Source organism: Macrobrachium nipponense, chromosome 10 (genome assembly GCF_015104395.2).
Source record: "Macrobrachium nipponense isolate FS-2020 chromosome 10, ASM1510439v2, whole genome shotgun sequence".
In the NCBI taxonomy this organism is placed as follows: domain Eukaryota; kingdom Metazoa; phylum Arthropoda; class Malacostraca; order Decapoda; family Palaemonidae; genus Macrobrachium; species Macrobrachium nipponense.
In genome coordinates, this window is record NC_087204.1 from 38,703,971 (window position 1) to 38,728,970 (window position 25,000).

The 25,000-nt window shown below is 32.0% G+C and overlaps 1 protein-coding gene across 3 annotated transcripts in view; it reads right to left on the reverse strand.

Annotated features, from left to right (window-relative positions):
* Window positions 1-12,108: 12,108 nt before the first annotated feature.
* Window positions 12,109-25,000, reverse strand: part of LOC135223570 (protein unc-13 homolog D-like) — a 47,787-nt gene continuing 34,895 nt past the window's right edge. For all 3 annotated transcript variants that reach the window (XM_064262087.1, XM_064262088.1, XM_064262089.1), the window contains exons 9-22: window positions 23,341-23,693; window positions 22,834-22,947; window positions 22,396-22,536; window positions 21,960-22,081; window positions 21,627-21,705; window positions 20,884-21,103; window positions 20,376-20,555; window positions 19,797-19,988; window positions 18,342-18,539; window positions 17,948-18,056; window positions 17,288-17,421; window positions 15,039-15,238; window positions 14,581-14,765; window positions 12,109-12,754 (exon numbers count right to left, since the gene is read on the reverse strand). In XM_064262087.1, the coding sequence (XP_064118157.1) occupies window positions 12,624-12,754; window positions 14,581-14,765; window positions 15,039-15,238; window positions 17,288-17,421; window positions 17,948-18,056; window positions 18,342-18,539; window positions 19,797-19,988; window positions 20,376-20,555; window positions 20,884-21,103; window positions 21,627-21,705; window positions 21,960-22,081; window positions 22,396-22,536; window positions 22,834-22,947; window positions 23,341-23,693 (2,358 nt within the window). In that variant the 3' untranslated portion in view covers window positions 12,109-12,623. The remainder of the gene's footprint in view (window positions 12,755-14,580; window positions 14,766-15,038; window positions 15,239-17,287; window positions 17,422-17,947; window positions 18,057-18,341; window positions 18,540-19,796; window positions 19,989-20,375; window positions 20,556-20,883; window positions 21,104-21,626; window positions 21,706-21,959; window positions 22,082-22,395; window positions 22,537-22,833; window positions 22,948-23,340; window positions 23,694-25,000) is intronic.

The following is a 25,000-nucleotide window of genomic DNA, read 5'->3' on the forward strand; positions in this document are numbered from 1 at the left end:
ATACATAATATATTATATATATATATATATATATATATATATATATATATATATATGATATATATATATATATATATATATATATAAATATATATGTATATGTATATATACTATAATGTATATATGTATGTATATCTATATATATATATATATTATATATATATGTATATATATATATATATGTATATATATATATATATATATATATATATATATAGTTATATATATATATATATAATATATTATATGTATTATATATATATTATATATATGAATGTTAATATATATATATTATAGATATATACTATATATGTAATATCTATATATGTATATATATAGTATATTATATATACTATATATAATATATATATCTATAATATATATATATGCAATTATGTGTGTGTGTGTGTGTGTATAGAAATAGTATGTATATACTCATATCTATATAGATATAGATTTATATATATCTATATATAATATATATATATATATATATATAATATGTGTGTGTTGTGTGGTGTTTGGTATAGATTATCTATATATATATATCACTATATGCTCATCATCTCTATAATAATATACGCTATATATATATATATATTATATAATATGTATGTATATGCGCGATTATATATATAATATCTATATCTTTATATTACTATATATATATATATAATATATATATATATATTATCTATATAGTAATCTTATGTTGTGTGTGTGGTGTGGTATATATCTATCTATATAATCTAGATCGAATAATATATCTTATCATTTATATATACTACTACATATTATAGATATATTCATATATATATATCATGGTGTGTGTGTGTGTGTTGTGTATATAATATATATATATATATCTATTCGCTAGATCCTCCTATTCATATATCTAGAGATTATATATATTATATTACTCATTAGCATATATGTATGTCTATATATATATTAATATATATCATTATACATATATTGAGAATCTATACTATATCATATCTAAATATAGCTCTATAATGTTTATATTAATATATTATATATATCGATATATATATCTACATACATCTAATATATATCATCGATAATCTATATATTATGTAATAATATAATACCATATATGTATATATATACATATATTAATCTGATATAATATATATATATAGAATATATATATATTATGATATCTATAAAAATGTTTGCCATGTATTTTGGTTTTTTTATGTTAATTAAAATAATTGAAGTGTTTGAATGTTGGCATTCAAGATATTTAAATAATATAAAAGAAACCATTTTTTTTCTGAAATCTCAGAACGATGATAAAATCCTAACACCAATTTTGATAAGCATAAGTTAGCCGACGATTTATTAGTTAAATGAAATTCTTAGGAAATCTGCAGTTTGGTATTGTAGTTGTTTAACATTTAATCGATCGCCAACATGAATATTTTTTTTCTCTACCAGTGCATTTTTCTTTGAGTTCCCTTGCGACATTCTTTATCTAAAAAAATACAAAATATGATTCGCTAAACTCTCTCTCTAATCCGCATTTCTTAAATATAAAGAACTTAATGTGCTTTTTTTATAATGAAAGCTAACCCGGTGTACGCTATCCCTATGTTACAATGCTAAAAAACGTTTATTACTTTTTAAGAAATTTGTAAAAATATGGGGACATTCCATTTTATTGGGGTTCCAATTGCCTCATCTATTCACTAAACGAGTTTCATTGTTTTTTTTTTTTATAGAAAAGTACAGCCAAGAGTTTTTTTTTTTCTTTTTTTTATCCTATGTTATGCGAATAAAAAGAAAGAAGAAAAATAGATCCAAAACTTAGTACTTCCGATTTTTTTTATTTTTTGAAGGGGCGGGATCTTAAGTAAAACATCTCCAAAAAATTTCTAAACAAAAATCTTTTGACACATACGTAGGTAACAAACGTTAATAAATATATGAGATATAGTCCCACAAAACTGTTCGAAATTCCATTATGTCCCAAACAATTATTATGTCACATTCCGTAAACATCAAGAAGCATGGAATATAAATAATAAACACTACAAACTTGTGAATAATGACTAATTATGAGGATAATGGTGATTAATGCATAAAAATAAACATTAACGGATGAAAATGCACGATAAAATGGATAATGGTAAAAAGACAGCTTTACTCACGAAAACTTGAGTTCTTGGGTTACTTCTTATTTTTGAAGAGTTGTCGATTACAGTAATCAAGAGATAGGCATAGATCATAAACAAGGAGTCAGGTTTTAGGGAGCCCGTAAACGTTGAAAAGACTAAGTCCATGGCAACACAGACCTATTCGTCATAGCAGAGGTCTGATATCTTCATGGTACTGGAAGCTACTGATTTTTTTTTTTTTTTTTTTTTTTTTTTACCCTTGCCTTTAGTTCTTTAAGGCTCCAGCCCGTCTCCCGTCAAAACGTGCTTCCGTGAGCCACTCACGGGTGCTGCAGACATCCATCTTCACGGGTTATAACTTACAAACTAATAAGAAAATAATGACTGGAAATGCTGTATAATCCAACTTCAGTACAGCGACATCAGGCTGGTGTCATCTGCTCTAACAAAATATTTTTCGTACACTGCTCTGATTCTGAGGTGAGACTTGAATTATTGCAGGTCGAAGGTCTGTTTACACGTGCAGTGGCTGGGACACGGAGGAACCTTTGTCCGCTCAGGGACACGCTCTAAAACAGCCTCGTTTTTTCCTTTTGTTGGGGGTTCTTGCCGAACAGTTTTTTTGTTTGTTTGTATTGTTTTTCCCTTTGACAATTTCAGATAGCAGTTTGGGTTCTTATAACTGTTACTGCATATAATAAGTGCTAAGGCATTTTCCAGATTAAATTTTCCTTACCCTTGAAAATAATGGAATAACTCGATGGTAACCTCTTGCTTTCTTCGACTTAATCTCGCTTTCACTTGATGAGTTCCATCAAACATTTATCGGAGGTACACTGTCTGCTGTTTGTAGTCCTCCAATAGGCAGTAAGCCTTGAAAATCACATTAATCGCCCCATTCTGCGCTTTTCAACACTCATTTTTGCAGTTGCAAGAGCGGTCGACCTTCTTGGCAGAGCAGTTTTGTTGGTTCCACTCTTATTTGTAAAGCTTTGGTAAGGCAGACATATGTTTTTGCCTCTTAGTAAATTAACAGTACATGTCTGCTCGTCTATTAACACTTTTCTCCCTTTCTTTTTTCCTGCTATCCCGGATGTTCGGTCTTATCAGTAGAAATTTCCTTAGATTGGGAACCACTGTTGACGGTGGCACTGGCTTTAACTTCAAAACTATTTGGGTGGCACCTATGCCCATTCGTTTGGGGCTGCTATTGGCGATGCACCCACTCGTGAGCTGAGGTACTGTCACCATAATAGTAATAATAACATCAACTTTCTATCTTCCTTTACATACTACTGGCTTTTCTTTGACTTATCCCATCTTCCCTTATATATTCATCATCTCCAATTTACCTATATCTATTATGAGGCTGTCTTGCTCAGCAACAACTGTAACATCATGATCTACTACCTGAATAGGCTCATAATCATAGCCGGCACCATCATCTGAGCACGAAACATCATGCAACATAACTTGACCTTTTACCCAAGAAGCTGCTAGCACAAGGTGTCTCATTTTGCTTTTTTTTCACAATATTCGGGGACGGTCCCTCCCCATCATACACTTCCATGGAATCTATAATGTTTAATACAATTATACAGTAATAATATCGCTGGATGATTAATGATACGGCCGTATTTGCGGAATATCCCAAGCACTGATTAACTCACTCTACAATAAAAAAAAAAGCACTTACAAGCCAGCAGCCCATCTCTGAGGTCTCTCGGAGTGGTTGGGTTCTCGCGTAATAGGAAATCCTTATAACGGCACTTCGGAAATACGCGCTCAGGTTAGGCGGTTGACCGCACAGCGTTTTATTCTCTTTAATGTAAGTCTATTTTAAAACCTTTGCTAATTCTTTTACCTATTGTTATGATAACAAAAGAATCACTCATCAGCTTTTAGGTATTTGAAGCTTATACGAAATACCATGGAAACGTATTGTTAGGGATCATATGACATCAACATTTCCAGCGATCATTAAGTTTTTGAGGAAACGATAAATGACTGGCATACATAATTTGAAATTTGCTTTACGAAAGAATATAAAAAAGACAATTATTACGAAAATATCAATAGTGCATAAATGTCATAAATTCATGACCAAGGCCCTATAAGCTTGACTCCATTTGTCTGTCTGTGCATCCCTGTGTTACCAATGATTTTTACAATATTTCGAAACCCTTATTTTCCGGGGAAGGATATTTTAGAAATTCGTGCAATCCTGAGCTGGATTTCTGTCCAGGATTGTTTTTAGCTCCGTTTATTGCTATTTCCTCTGATGTTTCTTAAAAGGGAACACTCTAGAAAAAAAATTTTTTTCCCAGTGAAGCTGTTACTTGTGTTTTGTTATAGCATGCAAAAATATCATGTTATGGAGAAACACTATGCAAAAGTCTTGGGTGTTTTTTTTTTTTTTTATTTTTTTTTATTTTTTTTAAAAACAATTGTATAAGTTTACTTTATTTATTCCTGAGCAATTAGGATCGAGAGATGACTGTTAAAGTGACGATCTTGATTATTTCGCAACAGAAAAAGTAAACTTACTCCACAAAATTACCTTACTAGCAAAAAGATTTGAGACAGATTTCACATTAACTGCAGTCCTCTAAAAAATTTCATTATTTGTCGAATGGCGTAATATATGCTCTTCATTCCGCGCCAGTTTATGTACTTATTACGTAAAAACAAATGAAGGAATGAAAGGTCTTATAAATCTTCCTGTCCAATCTAAAACTCATTCCAGGAGATGGGCCCTTCCCCCCACCCCCAACACCCCCCGGGGGAATTGAAACGGAAAACACTGAAGTTTATGGTTTATAGTGAGCCATACCATTTCCTGTAGATTTATTGGGCTTTGAAACTTTACGACAAGAATTAAAACTCTTCACATAAAGAAAAATACGCAACCGTAACGTAAAAAAGGTTAACTGCTAGCAGAAAAATACCTGAAAGAATATATCTGCCTGCTCTGCTCATGTACTTAGCGTGACATTTGGATGCAGCGGCTTTCCACAGTTAAAAAAAAAGAGCAAAATCATACATTTTCCATGAACAAAGGTTAAATACCTAGTGTTCCGCTATCTCTGCAACTCGGCTGCAGTAGGCCGTCATCATTGACAGAAAGTTGAAAATCGAGAAACAGTACCCTTAGAAAAATAATCCCTTAGGGAATACTTGTATACTTTCCATTTCACAAGAAGTGGGAGTCAGTTGGTAAAAGATTTTTTTCACCAGTTAAATGCCTATAGATGTGGATTTGCATATATTCTTAGATGTGGCTTTATTAAAGTAAAAAAAAAAAAAACGTAATTTAGTTGATTTTAATATGTTTGTGATTTCTTGCACTAGTCCCTTTTAATGGAGTAAACATTTAAAAATCTAATTAGTGTATTTGAATAAAATTTCCAGTTCAAGATGAAAGTTCAGGTATTTTAATCAAAGGACATAATTTTTATGTCAACAATATTATTATAATTTTAGAAATGAATACCGTGTCTTATGTTTATTTCTCACGTACTTACTTACCATTAATAAGTAAAAACTTTTTTTCATTAACAAGTAAGTGTTTTAATATTTCATAAGAGAAGTCATTTTCATTAACTAACGAGCAGTTATTATGAAACCGTAAGTTGATCTTTTGATCTGAAAAAAAAAAAAAGGGTTCTTTTTTTCCGTTTTTTTACCCCCCCCCCCCCCAACTCTCTCTCTTCGTCTCATCTCTCTCTCATCTCTTCTCTATTCCTCTTCTCTCTCCTCTCTTCTCATTAAGAAGTAAAGCGTTTTTTATTCATTTTAGGAGAACTCATTTGCATTTCACTAGAGAGAGTTATTATGGAATGGTCAAGTTGCGTGACTGTTGATTTGCTGGGAAGCTCTCTCTCTCTCGTCTCTCTCCTCTCTCTCTCTCTCTCTTCTCTCTCTCTCTCTCTCTCTCTCCTCTCTTTTTACAAGTTACGAGTAAGGCCAATTAGGAGAACTTCATTTGCAAACTCCCTAGACGAGCAATTATTATGAAATCGTCAGTTGATTGTTGATCTGCAAACGGTCCTCCTCTCCTCTCTCTCTCCTCTCCCCTCTCTCTCGCGTCTCTCTCTCGCTCTCTCTCTCTCTCTCTCTCTCTCTCTTTGACAACTTGTCAAACTTTTATATTTATAGGAGAACTATGCACTACTAGAGACATTATATGAAATCGTCAGTGTGCTGATCGAATCTCTCTTCTCTCTCTCTCTCTCTCTCATATGAAGTCTCTCTCTCTCTCTCTCTCTACGATGATCTTTTATTATTCCATAGGAGAACTCATTTGCACTCACTAAAGAGCAGTTATTATGAAATCGTCAGTTGATCTGTTGATCTGAAGTCTCTCTCTCTCTCTCTCTCTCTCTCTCTCTCTCTCTCATTAAGAAGTAAACGTTTTATTATTCCATAGGAGAACTCATTTGCACTCTCTAGAGAGCAATTATTATGAAATCGTCAGTTGATCTGAAGTCTCTCTCTCTCTCTCTCTCTCTCTCATGATGAGACAAAGGACAAAGGAAAACACGGGAATCTTGCAAACCCGAACTGCTACGTAACAAACGAAGCTGAAATGACATTACTCACTCGAGTTTTCCACGAAGCGTCGCGCAAGTTGAACCTGGACAAGGGAAATGAAGGCGGGTATGTAAATCTCACTTAAATGTGACGCGCGTCCTGACGGGGTTGCGAGAACGATGAATCTCAAAGCAGCGATGGAAATCGCGCAGAGACTGAGATTTATCGCCATTGTCTCGGTTCCACTTCTGCTTCTCTTGCGTTCCTGGTGTTTTGGTGTAGCGGTATGTTTTTTTTAATTCTTCTTCTTCTTTTTCGCATTTCTGATCATTTATATTATCGGTCATCTATCGTATGATACATTTTTACAAATATCCTAAAAAAAAATCAAATATTTTTTAAAGAAAAGTTAATGATAATTCTTTTTTATGTTATTATTTAGACCTAATCTGAAATTAGAATGTATATTTATGTGCGAAAATCCAACTTAGACAATGCATAAGGGCTTCTTTTAGCCATCTTACTGCATTTTACCGTGTCAAAAAAAAAATAAAATAAAATAAAAAGCAACGCCACTCTCCCATCTTCGTGGTTTTAATTACCCAAATTTTGTGGGATGTGTCAGCCACTATTGTGATCATCTTAAATACGCAAAGTGCGTTGGAATTTCCCACTACTAGAATGGGAAGCACGTAAAAGCGAATTAATTTCTAAACCTAAAAGCTAATTGTTTCAGCTCCCTTCACTTGACTCGCCAATTACATAGTCGCTTTTCCTCTGCAATAAAGGAAGTAAAGTTTCTATTATCCAGAAATTCTATTTATGTATATATCGTCATAGAACCTGGGTATCTATGTATTAAGATATATATAAAAATGTGATGAATCGAAAGTCTGATACGGCACAGAACGTTTTCAAATATCAAAATTAGTACGTTTTCTTGCGTTCAAATTAGAATGTTCATGTCTACAATACATCCATCATCTTGAAATCAGTTGGTTAACATACACCCTGATGCTGGAAAAAGCATCAGAAATTGTACATAATGTCCCCAGTCATGCGCCATCCAAGAAGGATCCATACTGAGAGAGAGAGCTTGAATAAAGAGGAAAAATGAATGAATATCGTGAAATAATCAGCTTTTTGTAACAGACGTTAAGAGGATATTGAATATATGATGAGATTCTGAGAGCGCGCGCGCGCGTGTGTGTGTATGACCCCAGGTATTACCTAAGGGTAAATCTCCCCCTATATATTTCGCCAATGTAACTTCTTCTGCCATTCACTACTTGATAAGAATGGGAGTCAGTCCACCGAAATATAGTCCTTAGCTGTAAATCAGAGTGTTTTAATGGGCCTTTTATACTTGAGACGTATCCTGTTTTAACAAGATCATTTATTTACACACACACACACACACACACACACACACACACACACAAAATATATATATATAATATATATATATATATATATATATATATATATATATATATGTGTGTGTGTGTGTGTGTGTGTGTGTGTGTGTGTATGATTGGAGAAACCATAAATACTTGTGAAAACATCAAGCAACAGTACACACACAAAATCACAAGCACAAGCATGACAAAAATCTTATCAGAGTTTCCTTGGAATGGAGGGGATACAATCTCCTTCCTTTTGTATGTATTGTATAATCAACATATAGGAAAAAATACCGCAATCACATACCAGGTAAATCTTAGTTAGAGTGCATGCTGTTATAAATGATAAAAGTGCGCACTGGTTTCCATTAACGTTATGACTCTTGAGTTCTTACTGATAAGTATTTTATTTTTATTGTGGTAGATGTGATGAGGTATTTTTTTCTATATCATTCTAAAATTCCTCACATTATAATGAACATTAAATGGGCAGCATAATGAACATGAATTGTATGTCTCCAGAACACTACGGTATCTAAGCATCTCTTCCCTTTAGGAAATTATTGATATTATTACTTTAAACTGCTCTGAACAAAATTCTTCAAAAGATCGTTGAAATTCCTTTACCTGTGTAAACTGATTGGCAATACATCCGTAAGTGTAATTGCGTAAACTGCTTTTCGACCAGCTCATTACTGCTTACAAGTGCCCGGTTTTTTTACTCACTTATTCCAGTGGTTACAAGAACACCAGATACAGATGCCATTTTCAACTGAGAACAAAATTATTATTCTTCTGCGTTAGAGAAGTATATAATGTTAGCTTTAGTTTCCTAAGCGTCTGTAACTTAAGATTTATTTTTGTCGCCTCGATGTAAATACGTAATATTTGATTAGTGTTCATTATCTTTATATATATACATATATATATATATATATATATATATATATATATATATATATATATATATATATATATATATATATATATATATATATATATAAAGATAATGAACAATAATCAAATATTACCGTATTTACATCGGGGCGACAAAAATAAATCTTATATATTTTGATATATATGATATATATATATATATATATATATATATATATATATATATATATATATATTAAGTTGTATTCGTGATTGCCATAATTATTTTTAGTCTACATTGATAGACCTTTGTAATTGTAATTCATCCCTTGCTTGAAACCATTGCCTAGAGGAAATGGCATATTCGCATAATTCTCTCTCTCTCTCTCTCAAACTTTTCCCTCTCTTCCAGTTGACCCAAGCAGTGAATTAGGTACCTACTGTTAACTAACAGTTGTAAGTTGTAGTTAGCGGAAAAAGACAACGGAAAACAGAGGAAAAGATACTAGGCGCGAGTAAACATCGACCAAGTGGGGAGAAACTATTCTCTCTCTCTCTCTCTCTCTCTCTCTCTCTCTCTCTCTCTCTCTCGTGCCCTTTCTCTGTCATCTTCATTGTCATTCGCATGTCTTGAACCATTGATCACCAACTCCTTGAATGCGCTGTACTGTAGTAATAATTAATTTCATATGACATTAATTGCCTGAAATAATTTGACACCAGCGTGTCGATACAATTAAATATTAATGAATATGTATTCTTCATCAATTAATATCAATCGACTGCTCCAGTTCTTGCCATCTAATGATGTGGTATATCTTTGTACATGAATTAATGTCGACTAATTACATCAGTGACCTTGAATGTGCCTTTTGAATCGCCGGTAATTCATACTCCCCTCGTTTCACTTGGATGCTCACAACGATAGACATTGCCCTGAAAGTCGTAAAGAAAATCAGTTTTGCTCTCGTTACTTTCGCGCTAAAATGGACAACGTCATGAAGAATTCTACAGCTCAGACTGACCATTCTTGCTCGTATATTTAATCCCTATTTCTCAGTCAGTGCTTCTAAAAGCTACTCATAGACCGCTCATTAAGCCCACTTACCGGTAATCACTTGGCGAAAGCCGGCCTTAGGGTACTCCAGTTAATGATATAAATAGACTCCAACCTTGTCCAAAGGGTGCTAACAAGGAACTCTTGTTTCTGTTCTTGAATCACTGGTCAGTCTCAAACTAGCGCTCGTCACGTACTTCGGTTTGACTATATAGATAATATATAGTATAATATATATATATAGTATATATATTATATATATAGATTATATATACATATATTATAAGTAATATTTTATATATATTATAAATATACTATAAATGAGATCCTATATATATTATAGTATATCTTAAATATATTAAGAATATATAGAATTATATATATATATAGATATATATATTAATATATATATATATATATATAATATAGATAGTATATAATTATTATGATAATATATATATAATATCTAATATATATAATATATATATAGATATTTTTTATATCAAGAATATATCTATATTATATATATAATAATTATATATATATTATAGATATATCTAATATATATGATATAGATATCTATAGCTATATCTATATCTAAGTCTGTATATTATATATTATATCATATATATATATATAGTAGTGATATATATATGATAAATAATATAGATATATATAGATATGATATATATATATATTATATTATATATATATATATATTATATATATATATGGTGAGTCAGAAATTTATGTCTATGAAACATGCTCCCATGTGTTCATTTCCACATACACACACATTTATATAGATTATTATATAATATATATATATCTATATTATATAATATATATTAGATATTATAAGGGGTAATTATAATATATAGATATATATATATACATATATCTATCATCTATATCTATATATATATAATCTATATCTATATATATATAATATATATATCCTATATATATCGATAATTATATATATGTATAAATTTATATAATATATATATATATATATATATAATTCTAATATCGTATATATCTATATCTAATATCTATATCTAATCTATATCTATATGTATATTATATATTATAATTATATAATATATATATATATATATAATATATCTATATATATCGATAATATATAAATCTATATTATTATAATATATTCTATATCTTATAATATATCTATTATATATATATTAGATATATAATATATACTATATTATATATATATATATATATAATATCTATATATATCGAATATATTATATAATATATTTCGAATATATATATATATATCGATATATATAGAATATATAATTATATATATATATATATATATATACTAAATATAATAATATATAAATTATATATAATAATATATATATATCTATATCTATATATATATATAGCATTATTATTCTATAATCTATATCTATATCTTATTATCTATTATATAATATATAATATATATTATTAATATTATATATTATATATTAATATTACATAATAATATATAATATATATATAGATATATAGATAGATATATATAGATAATATTATAATATATTATATATAGATATTAATATAATATATATAGATATAATATATATATATATATAATATATATATCCGATATATAGATATATAGATAATATATATTATAGAATATACATTATATATAATATCTATTCTTATTATCTTATATATATTATATATACATATCTAATATATATTCTATATATATATATCCTATACTATATATATATATATATATATATTATATATATATATATATATTGTATATAAATGTGTGTGTATGTGGAAATGAACACATGGGAGCATGTTTCATAGACATAAATTTCTGACTCACCATGTGACCGAACGCCGGTCTTTCGAGTGAGGGTCCAAGGCATTAGCAATGCGAACACAAAGGACATAAAAGGAGTTGGAACCTAGTAAGTACTTACGTAACCTAAGGTTTTTCCCAGGCAGGCGACTAATCAGAAGTGCATTGCAATCCTTTTTCGATTATATACATTTTTCTACATGCAAAATTCATGTTGGGAACCATTGGGTGAAATGAAAATCCTTTTCATTCCTAAGTCTATGTTTGTACTTAAATTTTTTATTTGTTACAAAAAAGCAAATCAGACTAGCTTATACGGAGTAAAGGTTGAGTAAACATTCTGACACCTACATAAATATTATTTACATGATGCTAAAAGCATTTATCACAGAAGAAGGAACATGGTAGTTTAGAATATCTGGAACATCTGACAATTGTCCCATCATAAAGGTTTTGCTTAATGCTAATATACAGACCACGCCCACTAGAAGCTAGTTGCTTTATAAAACCCTAGGAAGATCTCGAGTACTGGCATAGGGAATCACTCACTAAGTGACTGTCGTCTATTCCTTGGAGCGAGATAAGAGCTTTATTAACAAACTCGAAAACACGGCACTATTACATCACGTGCTCGATTTAATACAATTTAACTAGTAAATGCGTTACTTACAGGCATCGTAATTGGGCTAACCTTCTATCAATAGCATTGCAAAATAAACTAATTTCTGATTATTAGTGTTTTTCCTGCTGGACTTTCCTTAAAACCAATTTTTCAAGCTTTTTATGAGATCGGAGGCGTCTGGATGACGCTTTCTTAGCTTCTTCAGGAAAGTGCTTGCAGTCTTATCCGTATCTCTTCTATCTAGGACTTGCAAAATCTTCTGTCGTTCTGAAAAAATAAGATGAAAAACCTACCGTATTAATCATTCTTTGAGTATATTCACCGGATATTAACAATATATCACTCCATATCACTGTAGCTATAGAATATTCACATCAACCGTGCATTTGATGTCTAGGCCAGTCCCTTACGATGCTCCTGATTGGCTGTTGATAAGCCAGTCACCTATCCTGAGGGATACGTCTTTCAAAAGTATCCCTCAGGAGAGGTGGAACATACATCCTGCCTATGTGAGAGACTGAGTTTCCACCCTTGTGATTGGCTTATCCAAGATATATAGAATTGGTCAGTTAGAGTCATTTGTGGGGGGGTTGCGGTTTATCAACCCCCCCCAAAGAGCCGCACCTCCTGGAGGACAAGTCAGAGCGAAAAGTCACTCAGTTACCGTTTCATTCAAATGTAGATCATAGGTCACTTCAGTCATCTCTGCAGTGATTTAGTTTTAGTTTTAAATTCTTCGAATACAACAATAATTTTGATTTTTTTATATAATCTAAATTACTATTTAAATAATGTCAAACAGGTGCGCCGTGTTTGGTTGGTATTCAAATAGAGAAAAGGAGGTATCCTTTTTCCGATTCCCTCGTGATGAGGAAACAAGACGGAAATGGGTTCATCGTTGTAAGGGAAAGTACAACTTTAACCTTACTACTCATCGCATATGCAGCAAACATTTTGAAGAAAGTACATATAAAAGAGACCTGCAGCATAAATGTAGGACATAAATGTAACAGGTACGCAACGTATGAATGTGAAGAAAGCGGTGCAGCTTCTTTCGGAAAAACATCTAAAGCTTTAGATTTCATGGAAGTTAGGGACTTTCGAAGAGTATGTTCTGGGAAAGTACAAGGGACTTTATAGAGCTTGCTCACTCCTGGTTTGATGTGTTCAATTCAAGGGTACCTTATGACAGAAAAAACTCTAGGCATGCTTATGGGATAAAACAGACAATGGAGAAAATGCACTCAAACCAGGCAATGGAGTATTATACGACTTGGCATGCCATTTTGAAAATTGTGTATCCTTGCCTTTTAAAGTGATATGGTTTGTTGGTTATTTATTTATTTTTTTCGTCAGATTTCGGATGTTTTTTAGGATACCGTAACAATTCGAAAAGAATTTTTTTTCCATTTTTGTTAAGTATTTTTCATTTCTATTATGAAGCCAGATACTGTTTTCTGTTATCTATGTATATTTATGTTAGTTTATTAAATAGTGCATTATAAATAAGCCTTTGTAAATAACTGTCCGGTCGAATACTAATCGATTTTTTAAGTTCTATCAAGCATATTAATCTAAGGCTTCTATTATATATTAGAAAGCCAAACATTATCAATCCACGATTTTGTTTGTGAACAGTGATCTATATGAATTCAAAAGAACACCAAACGTATAGAAGATAACAGAGTGAAAAGGACATATGACACTTATAGGCCTAATCCCCAATACCTTCGACCCAAGGTACTTAAGTTGTTCCCAAGGTAGTACTTGCCTTGATCGCTCTCACCCTGTCCTCCAGGCCTATCACGGAAATACCCCACAACTACCCCCGCGACTAAAGTGACTGTACCTCTCTCCCTTATTCTACTATATACCTTGGGCTTATCAATAACCAATCAGAAACGTCGTAAGGGACTGGCCTAAACATCAAATGCATGGTTGATGTGAATCTACTATACTTCATGGAACATAACTTTCAAAAAAATTTGACATCTTTTGATCAGTCAAATCAAAATCAATGGTTCTTAGTTGTTTAAGGGCGAATTAGATTCCAACTCTCTCTGTGCAAAGAAATGAAACAAATCCATAGTTACCTTCGGTGACGCTTGGGAGGAACATATTCAGGTACCTGTTGCGGGCATAGGATTCCCCAATGGGAATGCTAGAGAAGGGAATGACAGATTCCCCAAGGAAAGTGTCCGAGCGCGTCAGGTTACGATCTTTCAGAGTTAGAATTAGGGTTCCTTCGTGTTCATTATCACAGTTTTCGCCTAAGTCACTGAAATTAATTATAAGTAAAAATAACCGGATTAATCCTTTTAATTTAGAACGGGAATATTTTTTTCTTATTAAATTAATACTACCCTTGTACTCAGGGCCAGTCTAATAATGTTGAAGGAATGAATTAGTAAATAAATACTGTGATGACAATAGGAAATTATTTTCATCAGTCGCACAGGTAAATATTTCAATACATTTACTGCCTTCTATATCATAATCTGATCTGACACAAGAAAAATCGTATTTACCATACATAAGGATCTTAACTTACATTTCAAACAGTTTATCAAACGTAGCAGGATCCTCTTTCAACACAGGAGTCTTCTCGGTCGAATACAGGTTGTCAGTGGAAAGAACCTCAACTTTTATGTAATATTCGAGAGGTGCTTTATGAGACTCCTCTGGAGGCACTACGATGTCCTTAGCCATAAGGATGAGAACGCTAAGCTTGTTGGTCTCTTGAAACCAAGTCTGTAGAAGCCAGAAGAATGCTGTGTTATGACAAATAAATTTCTTTGTATCTAAACTTATACAATCACTGAAACTATAATCGGAAAAAAATTAAATACTGATGAAAATTCAAAGAATATAAGCAGTTTTAAACAGGTATTTTGATAATTATTTGATTTAATAAAAGTATGAATTTAGAAATTTCACAAACGACAGAAAGAGTTTCATCTACGAGCTTCTCCGAGCTTCCCTATAGTGCATACCTAGATGGTATTACTTATATAATCTCCTTGAATCTTATCTAGAAGGAAATGGGTAATGATAATAATTCTAGAATATGAACAGATTTGAGGAGAAATATAATTTATTTGTTATTTAATTTCTTAAAAGGCAAAGTTTCATCTAAAAGTTCTTCTGGGCTTTGCTGCAGGCCATAGCTAGATGGTATTACTGGTTATGAAGTTTCTGAAGAATGTCTCCTTGTTCTTGGAAGTCTATTCAGTACTTGAACTTGAAATGTGTATTTGAGATCCATTAGTTGATGAGATTCTGATGGCTAGGTGTACAGCAGGTTAAATGGATGGAAGATTCTGTGGTTTCTGATTTTGATGGTTATCAAAACTCACTTACTAGTAGCGTTACTACAGACAGTCCCCGGGTTACATCAGGTTTGGGTTAAATCTTCCAGACTTAGGCGCTTGCCTTACGGCGCTCTTAACCTGCTTTACGGCGCTGTAACTCCGACTTACATCGTTAAGTGTGCAAATTAGTAACATTTTTTTCTACTTTATTACTATGATAATTTAAGTGTCTTATTTTCATAAGGTGGAAAGTATCGACACTATTATGGGTGTACAAGAAGTTCATTTTGAATGAGGCTGGGAAAAGGCAGTGTAATATGAATGATGTCCAAAGCCCATTGAAGACAAGCTTCGTGGTTAATGTCCCTGTCCTAATAACAGTGATGCCGTTGTCTTGAGTCTCTAAATAAGACATGGGATGTTTTTATGTACACTATCTAGGGTTTTTTTCTTTAAATATTCACTTAATACTTTGGGACACGACTGTGTTAATGGCTTTCGTACAATTAGGTATTTTCACGGGCATCTTAGAGTTTAATATCAGCATACCAAATATAGAATTTTGTAGCTACCTGTGCCCATTACAACTTCTATATATGCTGGTGTATTTTCACGACGACATGATGTTTAATAGTTGAGTTGAAGATACTTTGCGACTATCGTGCCTTTCACTTATTAAGAGGTTCTAACGTCATAAATGACAATCTGTATTCCTTCATAGCATGTGGTTATAGCGGTGTACAGAAATGGGAGATGCCGTTCAACAGATTCTTTATAACTACAGCAGATCAGCTTTCTTGATCAACAATTTCTTCGAAGTCATAACTTTTTTTCAATGGACATGTCTTACTCAAGTGTTTTTTTTTTTTTTCTTCATATAATTCAAGAATTAATTTTCAAATTAATTTTGAGCTCAAGTCCCACTTTAGTTTAAATATTAGTATGCGACCTTCTTAAATGTAACTGCTTTTAATCGTAATGATTACCGATCACAGAAAAGTGATCGGTACTCATTACAATTAAAAGCAGTTACATTTTAAGAAAGCCGCATATTATCATTTAAACTAAAGTGGGACTTGAGCTCAAAAGTAATTTGATAATTAATTCTTGAATTATATGAAGCTGAGAAAAAACGCTTGAGTAAGACATGTCCATTGAAAAAAAAATTATGACTTCGAATAAATTGTTGTTCAAGAAAGCTATAAACTCTAATTGACCATTAAATGGAGCCTGCCTCAAGGGCAAAGTAAGTTCTGATAGCATGCCACTAAAAGTAAACATGAAACCTGAAGATAATTATGACAAAGAATGGAGGTGGAAAAACAAGGGATATAAAAGCAGTGAACAGCAAGGAAGAAATAACCACAGATCATCACTAAAATTAAAGGGAGGAGATTTGCACAAGACCGTAACTCTCACGAATATAATTATACGATATTAGCCCATGTTTTAATGAAAAAGGAATGCAAGAGATGCACTTCAATCTTACCCTTATAACCAGTGAAGCTGTTGCAGAGTCAGTTCGATTGGTTTCCTCTTCGAATTGAAGTTTATAATACAAGTTTACCAGTGACAAAGGGGTCTTCTCCATGAGCGTCAGGTCCTCCACCAGAGTTCTGTAGTCTAAAAGGTTAAAGAAAATTATATACTATCTTTCTCATAAATGCCGGTTGAAACATGATTTGTGAAGAGACTGCATGAAGCCTGGTATCATTTTCTAAAACTAGAGGATAATCAGTTATGCAATAATGGCATCCTCCGGCGATTCCATATTATTTAGTTTAGTTTTTTATTCATTTTTATCTATTTTAAAATATTTTAATTATTTCTATATATTTTTATTTTTATTTTTCTAATGCAATTTTTTTATTGTTACAGAAAAATATTCTGACTACTGTGCCGTGATTAGTTTGTTTGAATATGCGCAAAGGAGAATTTTTAACTGAAAGATATTTAATTGTTAATACAATAAGACCTTAAAATCTAATTCTCATCATGCGGAATAAAAACTTAACTCATACCACTGATATACGGATGGACTCTAATAACTACGATAATTTGGTGTCCGCTTGCAATCAATAAAAAACTACACATTTCGTTTGATTTCTAATGAGATAAGAATCGAAATGATTATCTTTTTCTCTCTTACCTTCAGTGTCGGCTGACTGCGCATCCAAAGCTTCATCCGAATCAGGAGTCAAATCTACAAAGATCTTTCTCAATGTACTGAGCAGCCTTTTATAAAATTCAGGTTCCATCTGGAAAGAAAAATAAAATAAAATAAAATAAATTCTCAGAACTATTTTTTTTTATGTTCATGGGTATTTTTTACGCTTACTACGATATATATATATATAAATATATATATATATATATAATATAATTTATATATATATATATATATATATATATATATATATATATCTATATATATATATATATATATATATAGGTCAATACTTCATATTTGACAAAGACAGCAGTCAACTAAGATTACAGTTATTCATACTAATTTACAAGAAAAAAGGAATGGTAATACTAACAGTGCCTTCTCTGTTGACAATTCCTTTCATGATGGTAAGGATCTTGACCCAAAGGCTTTCCAGAAGAAATTTGGTGTTGGATATATCAAGGTGTTTTCGAAGAACGTCAATTGTAGGATACAGGACCTCTGTCAGAAAGGCTAGACTCTCATCTTCTTGGCACAGTTTCATGAGGGTCTTCTCTAGAAATTCTTCTCTCTAAATAGAACAAGTAATGAAACAAATTAATTAGTGTGAGAAATATATTCCAAAAGATACAATGGGGAAGCTTGTATTAGCGAGAATAGGAAAGGGCCCTTGGGTACTGGTACAAAGGAGGGATGGACATAAAAAATAAGTTAAGAGGAATGCAATAAATTTATAAGAATGATAATACCTACGTTAGAAATCTGAGAGAAAAGATAGTAAGAAGAAATGGTAGTGAACAATATCTGGTAAGATAAAATGATGACGCATGTTCCAGGGTTGAGCAAATCGTAGGAATACTAGACAAGAGGTGAAAAAATGAAGGTTGTGATTTTGTGTGGAGTAACGAAAGTATTCGGCGAAGTGGAGATGAAAGGTACACAAGAGTCTACTCTGGTTCGGAGAAATAACAAAACTTGTTCACTCATGGAGGAAAATAGACATTTTTGTCTTGGTAGATAAAATTAGGAAAAGTAGACCATGAGAGTGAAAGCTACATTACAAAAAAATTTAGGCCATGGAGGAGATAAAGAACAAAACAAAAAAGAACAAATGATTGTTGAGTTGGAGGTAGATGGATAGATTAATAAAAAAACATATTGAAGAGATACAATAAAACTTATAAGTAAACATATAGCATTGGGATGAACCTTTGATATATGTTATGGTCGAGAGAAATGCCAAATGTTATGTTGTTCCAATACGAATGCTGTGATCAAGATGAATAACAATGTATACACCGAGGTGAAGAGATACTCCAGAGGACACGATGGAGAGGGATGAAACAGTCTATGTTATAATAGAGTGATTTAGTGTTGGATGTTCTTGGAGAGACGAAGTAAGAGAAGACTTTTAGTACAAAACAAATAGCTAATCGGGTGCCAAGTAAGAAAACAATAAAATGTCAGGTCGTGTCATGGTGGAGGGAAGGGAATAGCGAAATATATTTTGTGTTGGAGAGATATGTCACAAACATATGCAATGCAAATTCTGGAGTAGGTATCGCTATGAAATATAGCAGTGTCACAAGCACTTTCCGCATCAGGGCACAGTACACATAAAGTATAAAACCAAACAAATCCAGTTTGAAGAGAAGTTGCATTTCAACGATTTAAATAAACACATTGAAAAATGATAGTAATTCTGAAAAATTATATCACACGATTGCATTTTAAATCCTGGTTCAATAACATAATCTTAATTTAAAATAAAAAATAAGTATTGGAATAGGATGAACTGGTAGAAAGCTTTCACAAACGAATTACTTACGGCGTTCACAACCTTCCAGGTGAAATTTTGCATTATGTTCTGGATGTTGAGGGTCGATATGCTCACCATCGCTTCAATTTCCGTGTTGTGCTTTTCTCTCGTTTCAGAGTCGAGGAAATTGTACCCTAATATATTATGGTAATCCTTCAAGTCCTGCATTATGGTGGCCATGTTGGTGATGACGACACAGATCTGTTTTATAAGAGATCGATTAGCAAAGCAGTAATAATTTTCTTAATTGTTTTTACCATAGACAAGATCAGAATAGACAATATGACATGATTTATGAAAACCAGGAATCAATTGAATAATTACTTCACATACAGGGGGCACCAGTTCTATGTATGTCTCTTATATATATAGTATATATAATAGTAATATTATCAACTAATATATATAATATATATATAGATATAATATATATATATACATATATATATGTGTGTGTGTGTGTGTTTTTTTATGTTTAATATATATATATTTATATATATATATATATAATATATATATAACATATATATATATATATTGTGTTATTGTGTATGTGTGTGTGGAAAAGAGAGGTAATTTGATACTTACCTTTTCATTGGCAATCTCTTTAGAATCCTCGCCACTTTCCTGGAGTATGTGGTCAATCTTCTTAGAAAGCGACTGGCAATAAGAAATACTTAGAAAGAAAAGGCTTCGCAGAACTTTCAACAAAAACACAGCTCTATCTTCCTGATCTGGCCATACCAGCTCAAACCACCAAATTTTAAACTGAAATAAAACAATGCAGACGATCAGCTATCTATGTACCTTTATCCTTTTATGTCCTTATATATATATATATTATATTATATATATTATATATATAGATATAATAATATACTAATTATTTATATATATTAATTATATAATATATAACTAGAAACAGATAGATAGATAGCGCGCAAATCATTGAAGCATTTCTAGAATTATTAATACTATAAATTCGTGTTCCGTAAGTGAAATTCATGGACATATACACAAACAAAAATCCAGAGCGAAGCGATCTACAACCTTCCCAGTGGATGAATTAGTCCAATCAATAAGCATAACTACTTACTCTGTGTGGAATAGCTTTGGCTTCCTTTAAAGATTCGCTGAAGTGGAAACCAGGGCCCACGGGCTTTAGAGTGTCGTTAAGGACAACCTCATCAATGCATCTGTTTTCTCTGTCTTGTGTCAGAAAGAGTTGGCTCTCTATTCCCTCCTCGAAGAAGGAGCTGAAGATCTGAATTCCAGTTTCCTCGACTATTGCCGACGATAAGTGTGGACATCTCAGGCTACAGAATCAGTAGGAAACATTGCTTATTCAGAATGCAGAAATGACATCTCAGTCTACAGAATCAGTAAGGAAATATTCCTTATTCACAATATAGAAATGGTATCTCAGGCTACATAATCAGTAAGGAAATATTGGTTATTCAGAATACAGAAATGGCATCTCAGACTACAGAATCAGTAAGGAAACACTGGTTATTCATAATGTAGAAATGACATTGCAGGCTAAATAATCTAAAGAAATACTGCTTATTTAGGATATAGAAATGATACACTCATATCATTGTAATACTTTCAGGTAGAGTGAATTACAGAGCAAATGAATATATTTTGACGAAAGTAATTACAAACATACTAGATTTTCCTCGAGGATTTCACGTGAGTTGAACGAAATTGTGTAGTTATGGGGCAACACCTAAACCTTTTCATGTAACCTCATATTATTACATAGCCTTAAAATAACTGATATCTTTTCTTACTGATACTTTTTCTTAGAAATTATTATGGGAAATAGGCTTTACTCACAGCCAGATGCGTCCAAGGTTTTTGTAGATTTTCATTAAAGTGGAACCAATAAGGAAATCCATTGTAACTCCGTCCTCGTCTGCAACAAGCAACAAGTACAGAAAAATCATAAAATGTCTGAAGACAAAATGCACAGAGAGAGAGAGAGAGAGAGAGAGAGAGAGAGAGAGAGAGAGAGAGAGAGAGAGAGAATGCTCATCTATTTCTCCCTAAACGGCTTCGCTTATATTTTGTTTGTGCAACACTTAAATAAAAGATAATAAATCGCCTAATTTAAAATTTTTACAGAAATAAATGACCAATGTAAACTTTTCAATATCATAATGATCTTACCGATTTCCTCCACTGTTTTCGGTATAAGTTGACAAGATTCCGTAATAACAGGCTCGACGGCTTCAATCAGTTCTTTCACAATTACTGGATAACAGGCCTTCAAGCAGCAGATGTCATATTCTCTGAAATCGAAATAAAGTCATGAAAATATACACAAGGAAAGTTCAGGTATTGTCACTGTAAATAAGGTAAATAAATGCTCCTATATAAATTATTTGAAATCTTGATAGGAATAATAAACAAAATATTTTAAGCGTTTCTCAAACGTTGTTAATGATCCCAGATAGAAGAAAGAGTTAAAATATCAAACACATTTCAAAATCTTCCTAAATTATTGAAAGGCAGTTTGTTTTTGCAAAAAAGCAAGTGCTTTAAAAAAACGATAGCAAAAGCGGATCAGCCTCAAACTCTATGATAAACATTAAATAAGACTTACTGCATAAAAATGTCGTCATAAAATTCACACAAGCTTTGAAGTAAATTAAAAACTTCATCTGTGAGTACAAGCGTCGACTGCAGCTGATCGCTTATGCTTTCTGAACGTTGTGGACCCGACGTATCCTGCAGTTTGTTCCACCTGCAAAATATATGACTACCTTTAAAAAAAATCTTTATAATAGGTAATTCTAAGACTACAGAAAAATACCTTTTCATGGATAACTAGAAGGTGCCAATAACGTTATTCAGTACCAATGTGTGTACCAAATGTGCGTGTGCATGTATAATGTGTAAGAACAATAAAAATCAGTAACTTTATACGAAAGCATAAAAGGCTTAATATAAAGAGTTTTTAAACATAAATAAGAACATTATAATAGTAGCAGAAAGGAAACTATAAATTAACCTAATGACTAGACAGAGCCACAGAACTTACCACTGCTTAGAGAAGCCTAAGAGAGCCGCCTTAATAACACTACGTAGACAGAAGTTGTTCTCTTCCATGAGTAAACTTCTGATCATTGGGTGAGTCTGTATACTCTTCATTGTCCTGGTGAGAAATGTAGAAATTATTTAGAATATGATGTAAATCACAAGAATTAACCAGACATTAACTTAATGTCTGGTTAATTTAATCAAAGATTAAATTTTAGTTTTTCGTAATTCCCTGGGAACTTATTCCAGTTAGTTTCACCAGAGACCAACGTGCATTAGTGGGCTAAAGGTTTATCCATGGTGGAGTTGTGCAGAATTTTGAGGATATGCATATTTGCACTTTAATATCAAATGACAAATTTTTATGTAACTTTATGCCTTTAAGATCATAGTTAAATATAATCCTGATTTATAGAACACATTCAATAAAAGACACATTAGCAAAAAAAAATAAATAAATAAATAAATAAAAATAAAATAAAGTTGAAAACATAGACTGCAAACTTACTGTAACATAAATGCCAACTGGGATTTAGACTGTTCAGTTTGAGCTGCTGGAAAACACTCCTTCAGATATTTTACGCAAGCAATGCATCTGTCAATAACATCAGAAACTGACTGACTGAGGCGCTCTTGTTCTGTTAGTGAATAGGCGCCGACAACCAGCGAAGATTTAATGCAATTAAATTGTGTGAGTAATAGCTGCCAGTCTAGTGGGGACAGCAGAATTGTAACGTTCGTCCACCATGACAGGCACTGACTAGCTGGGCTCAGATTGTGGACCAAGGCGAACTGCCGAAGTGCTGCTTTGGCACTTGCTCCTAAGACCAGATCCTCGTCAAATTTGCTGCATGGGCCATTCTGAAGGAGAAATAAAGAAATAAGGAGATCGTTCTATGAAGGTAGCTTGATGAAAATCCGCTTTCAATCTTTGAAGTAGTGCAATTGCAGCTCTGATTTCCGAATCCGATGTTCCGAAAGTATTTGCTGAGACTTTGACCAGGATCGCGGTTCCAAATAGCCAGCAAATGACAAACAAAAATCAAATTTTTGGAGGTGATGAACGTTCTGGAGCATTGCTAAAGCATTTTTACTGGTGGTAGATTTTAAGATGTATTTTATATTACGTTATGGGTTTCAAGCTCCTCAGGGAATATAGCGTAGTTTGAATTTCGATCAACTGTCACTTTTAAGAACCTCGCGAAAGTCGAATACATGAACTTCCTTGGTTACACTGGAATCAGTACTGAAATAATCAAGCTACCGTTACACGTATTTGACTTGAGTTGGATGAATTGTTTTGTAGATATTTAAGTAGATATGACTTCAATTACTGAACTTCAGATACCACAAAAATTGCAAAATAGAATTATATCAGCTACATTCTTAATATAAAATGAAAGGCTTACAATTTTATTATATATATATATATATATATATATATATATATATATATATATATATATATATATTATATATATATAAACTGATATTTCTCAATAAAGGAATGGTCGATTTACTGCAAGTCACAGTTAAGCCATTTCATTATTGCTTGCAGTTATGAAATAAAATGTTTTCGTGCCCAAGACAGTTCTTACACTCATGTGGTCTGTTCGTAAAATCTTTTGGTTTATTCCATCTAACAAAATAAGACTCACATACAAGGTCCCTTCCTTTTTTTCTTAGCGTCTACTTTCAGTTTTTTACTTTTTCTTGTTATCAACTATTTCTGGTTTTCACTTCTTTTACTATTCATATTAATGGCAAATGAGTAGCTATCTCCATAACAAATTCTAGGGAGATTTTAATCAATCCTTGTAATACAGTTATTACCTCATCTGCTGGAAGGATACCTTGAGGATTCTTAAGTGACCTTGTACAAACAGAAGTACTGTAGCCCATACCAAAAGAAGCAGATAAAGTATGACTGCTGTATTTGTCGTTCTTCTGGCTTCCTGCCCAAGTACCTGTACTGAGAACATGACGTTCATCGCATCCATGACTTCATGCGCAAAAAAACATTCACATCAACTCTATAACAATTTGAAATGTTTTTATAAAGATTCTTGTTTCTTCAGAGTTTCATAAACTAAAATTTTGTTAGCATATTCAAATGCTCCATCAATTTAGTTTGTAGTACTATTTTCACATCACACAGACTTTTATCA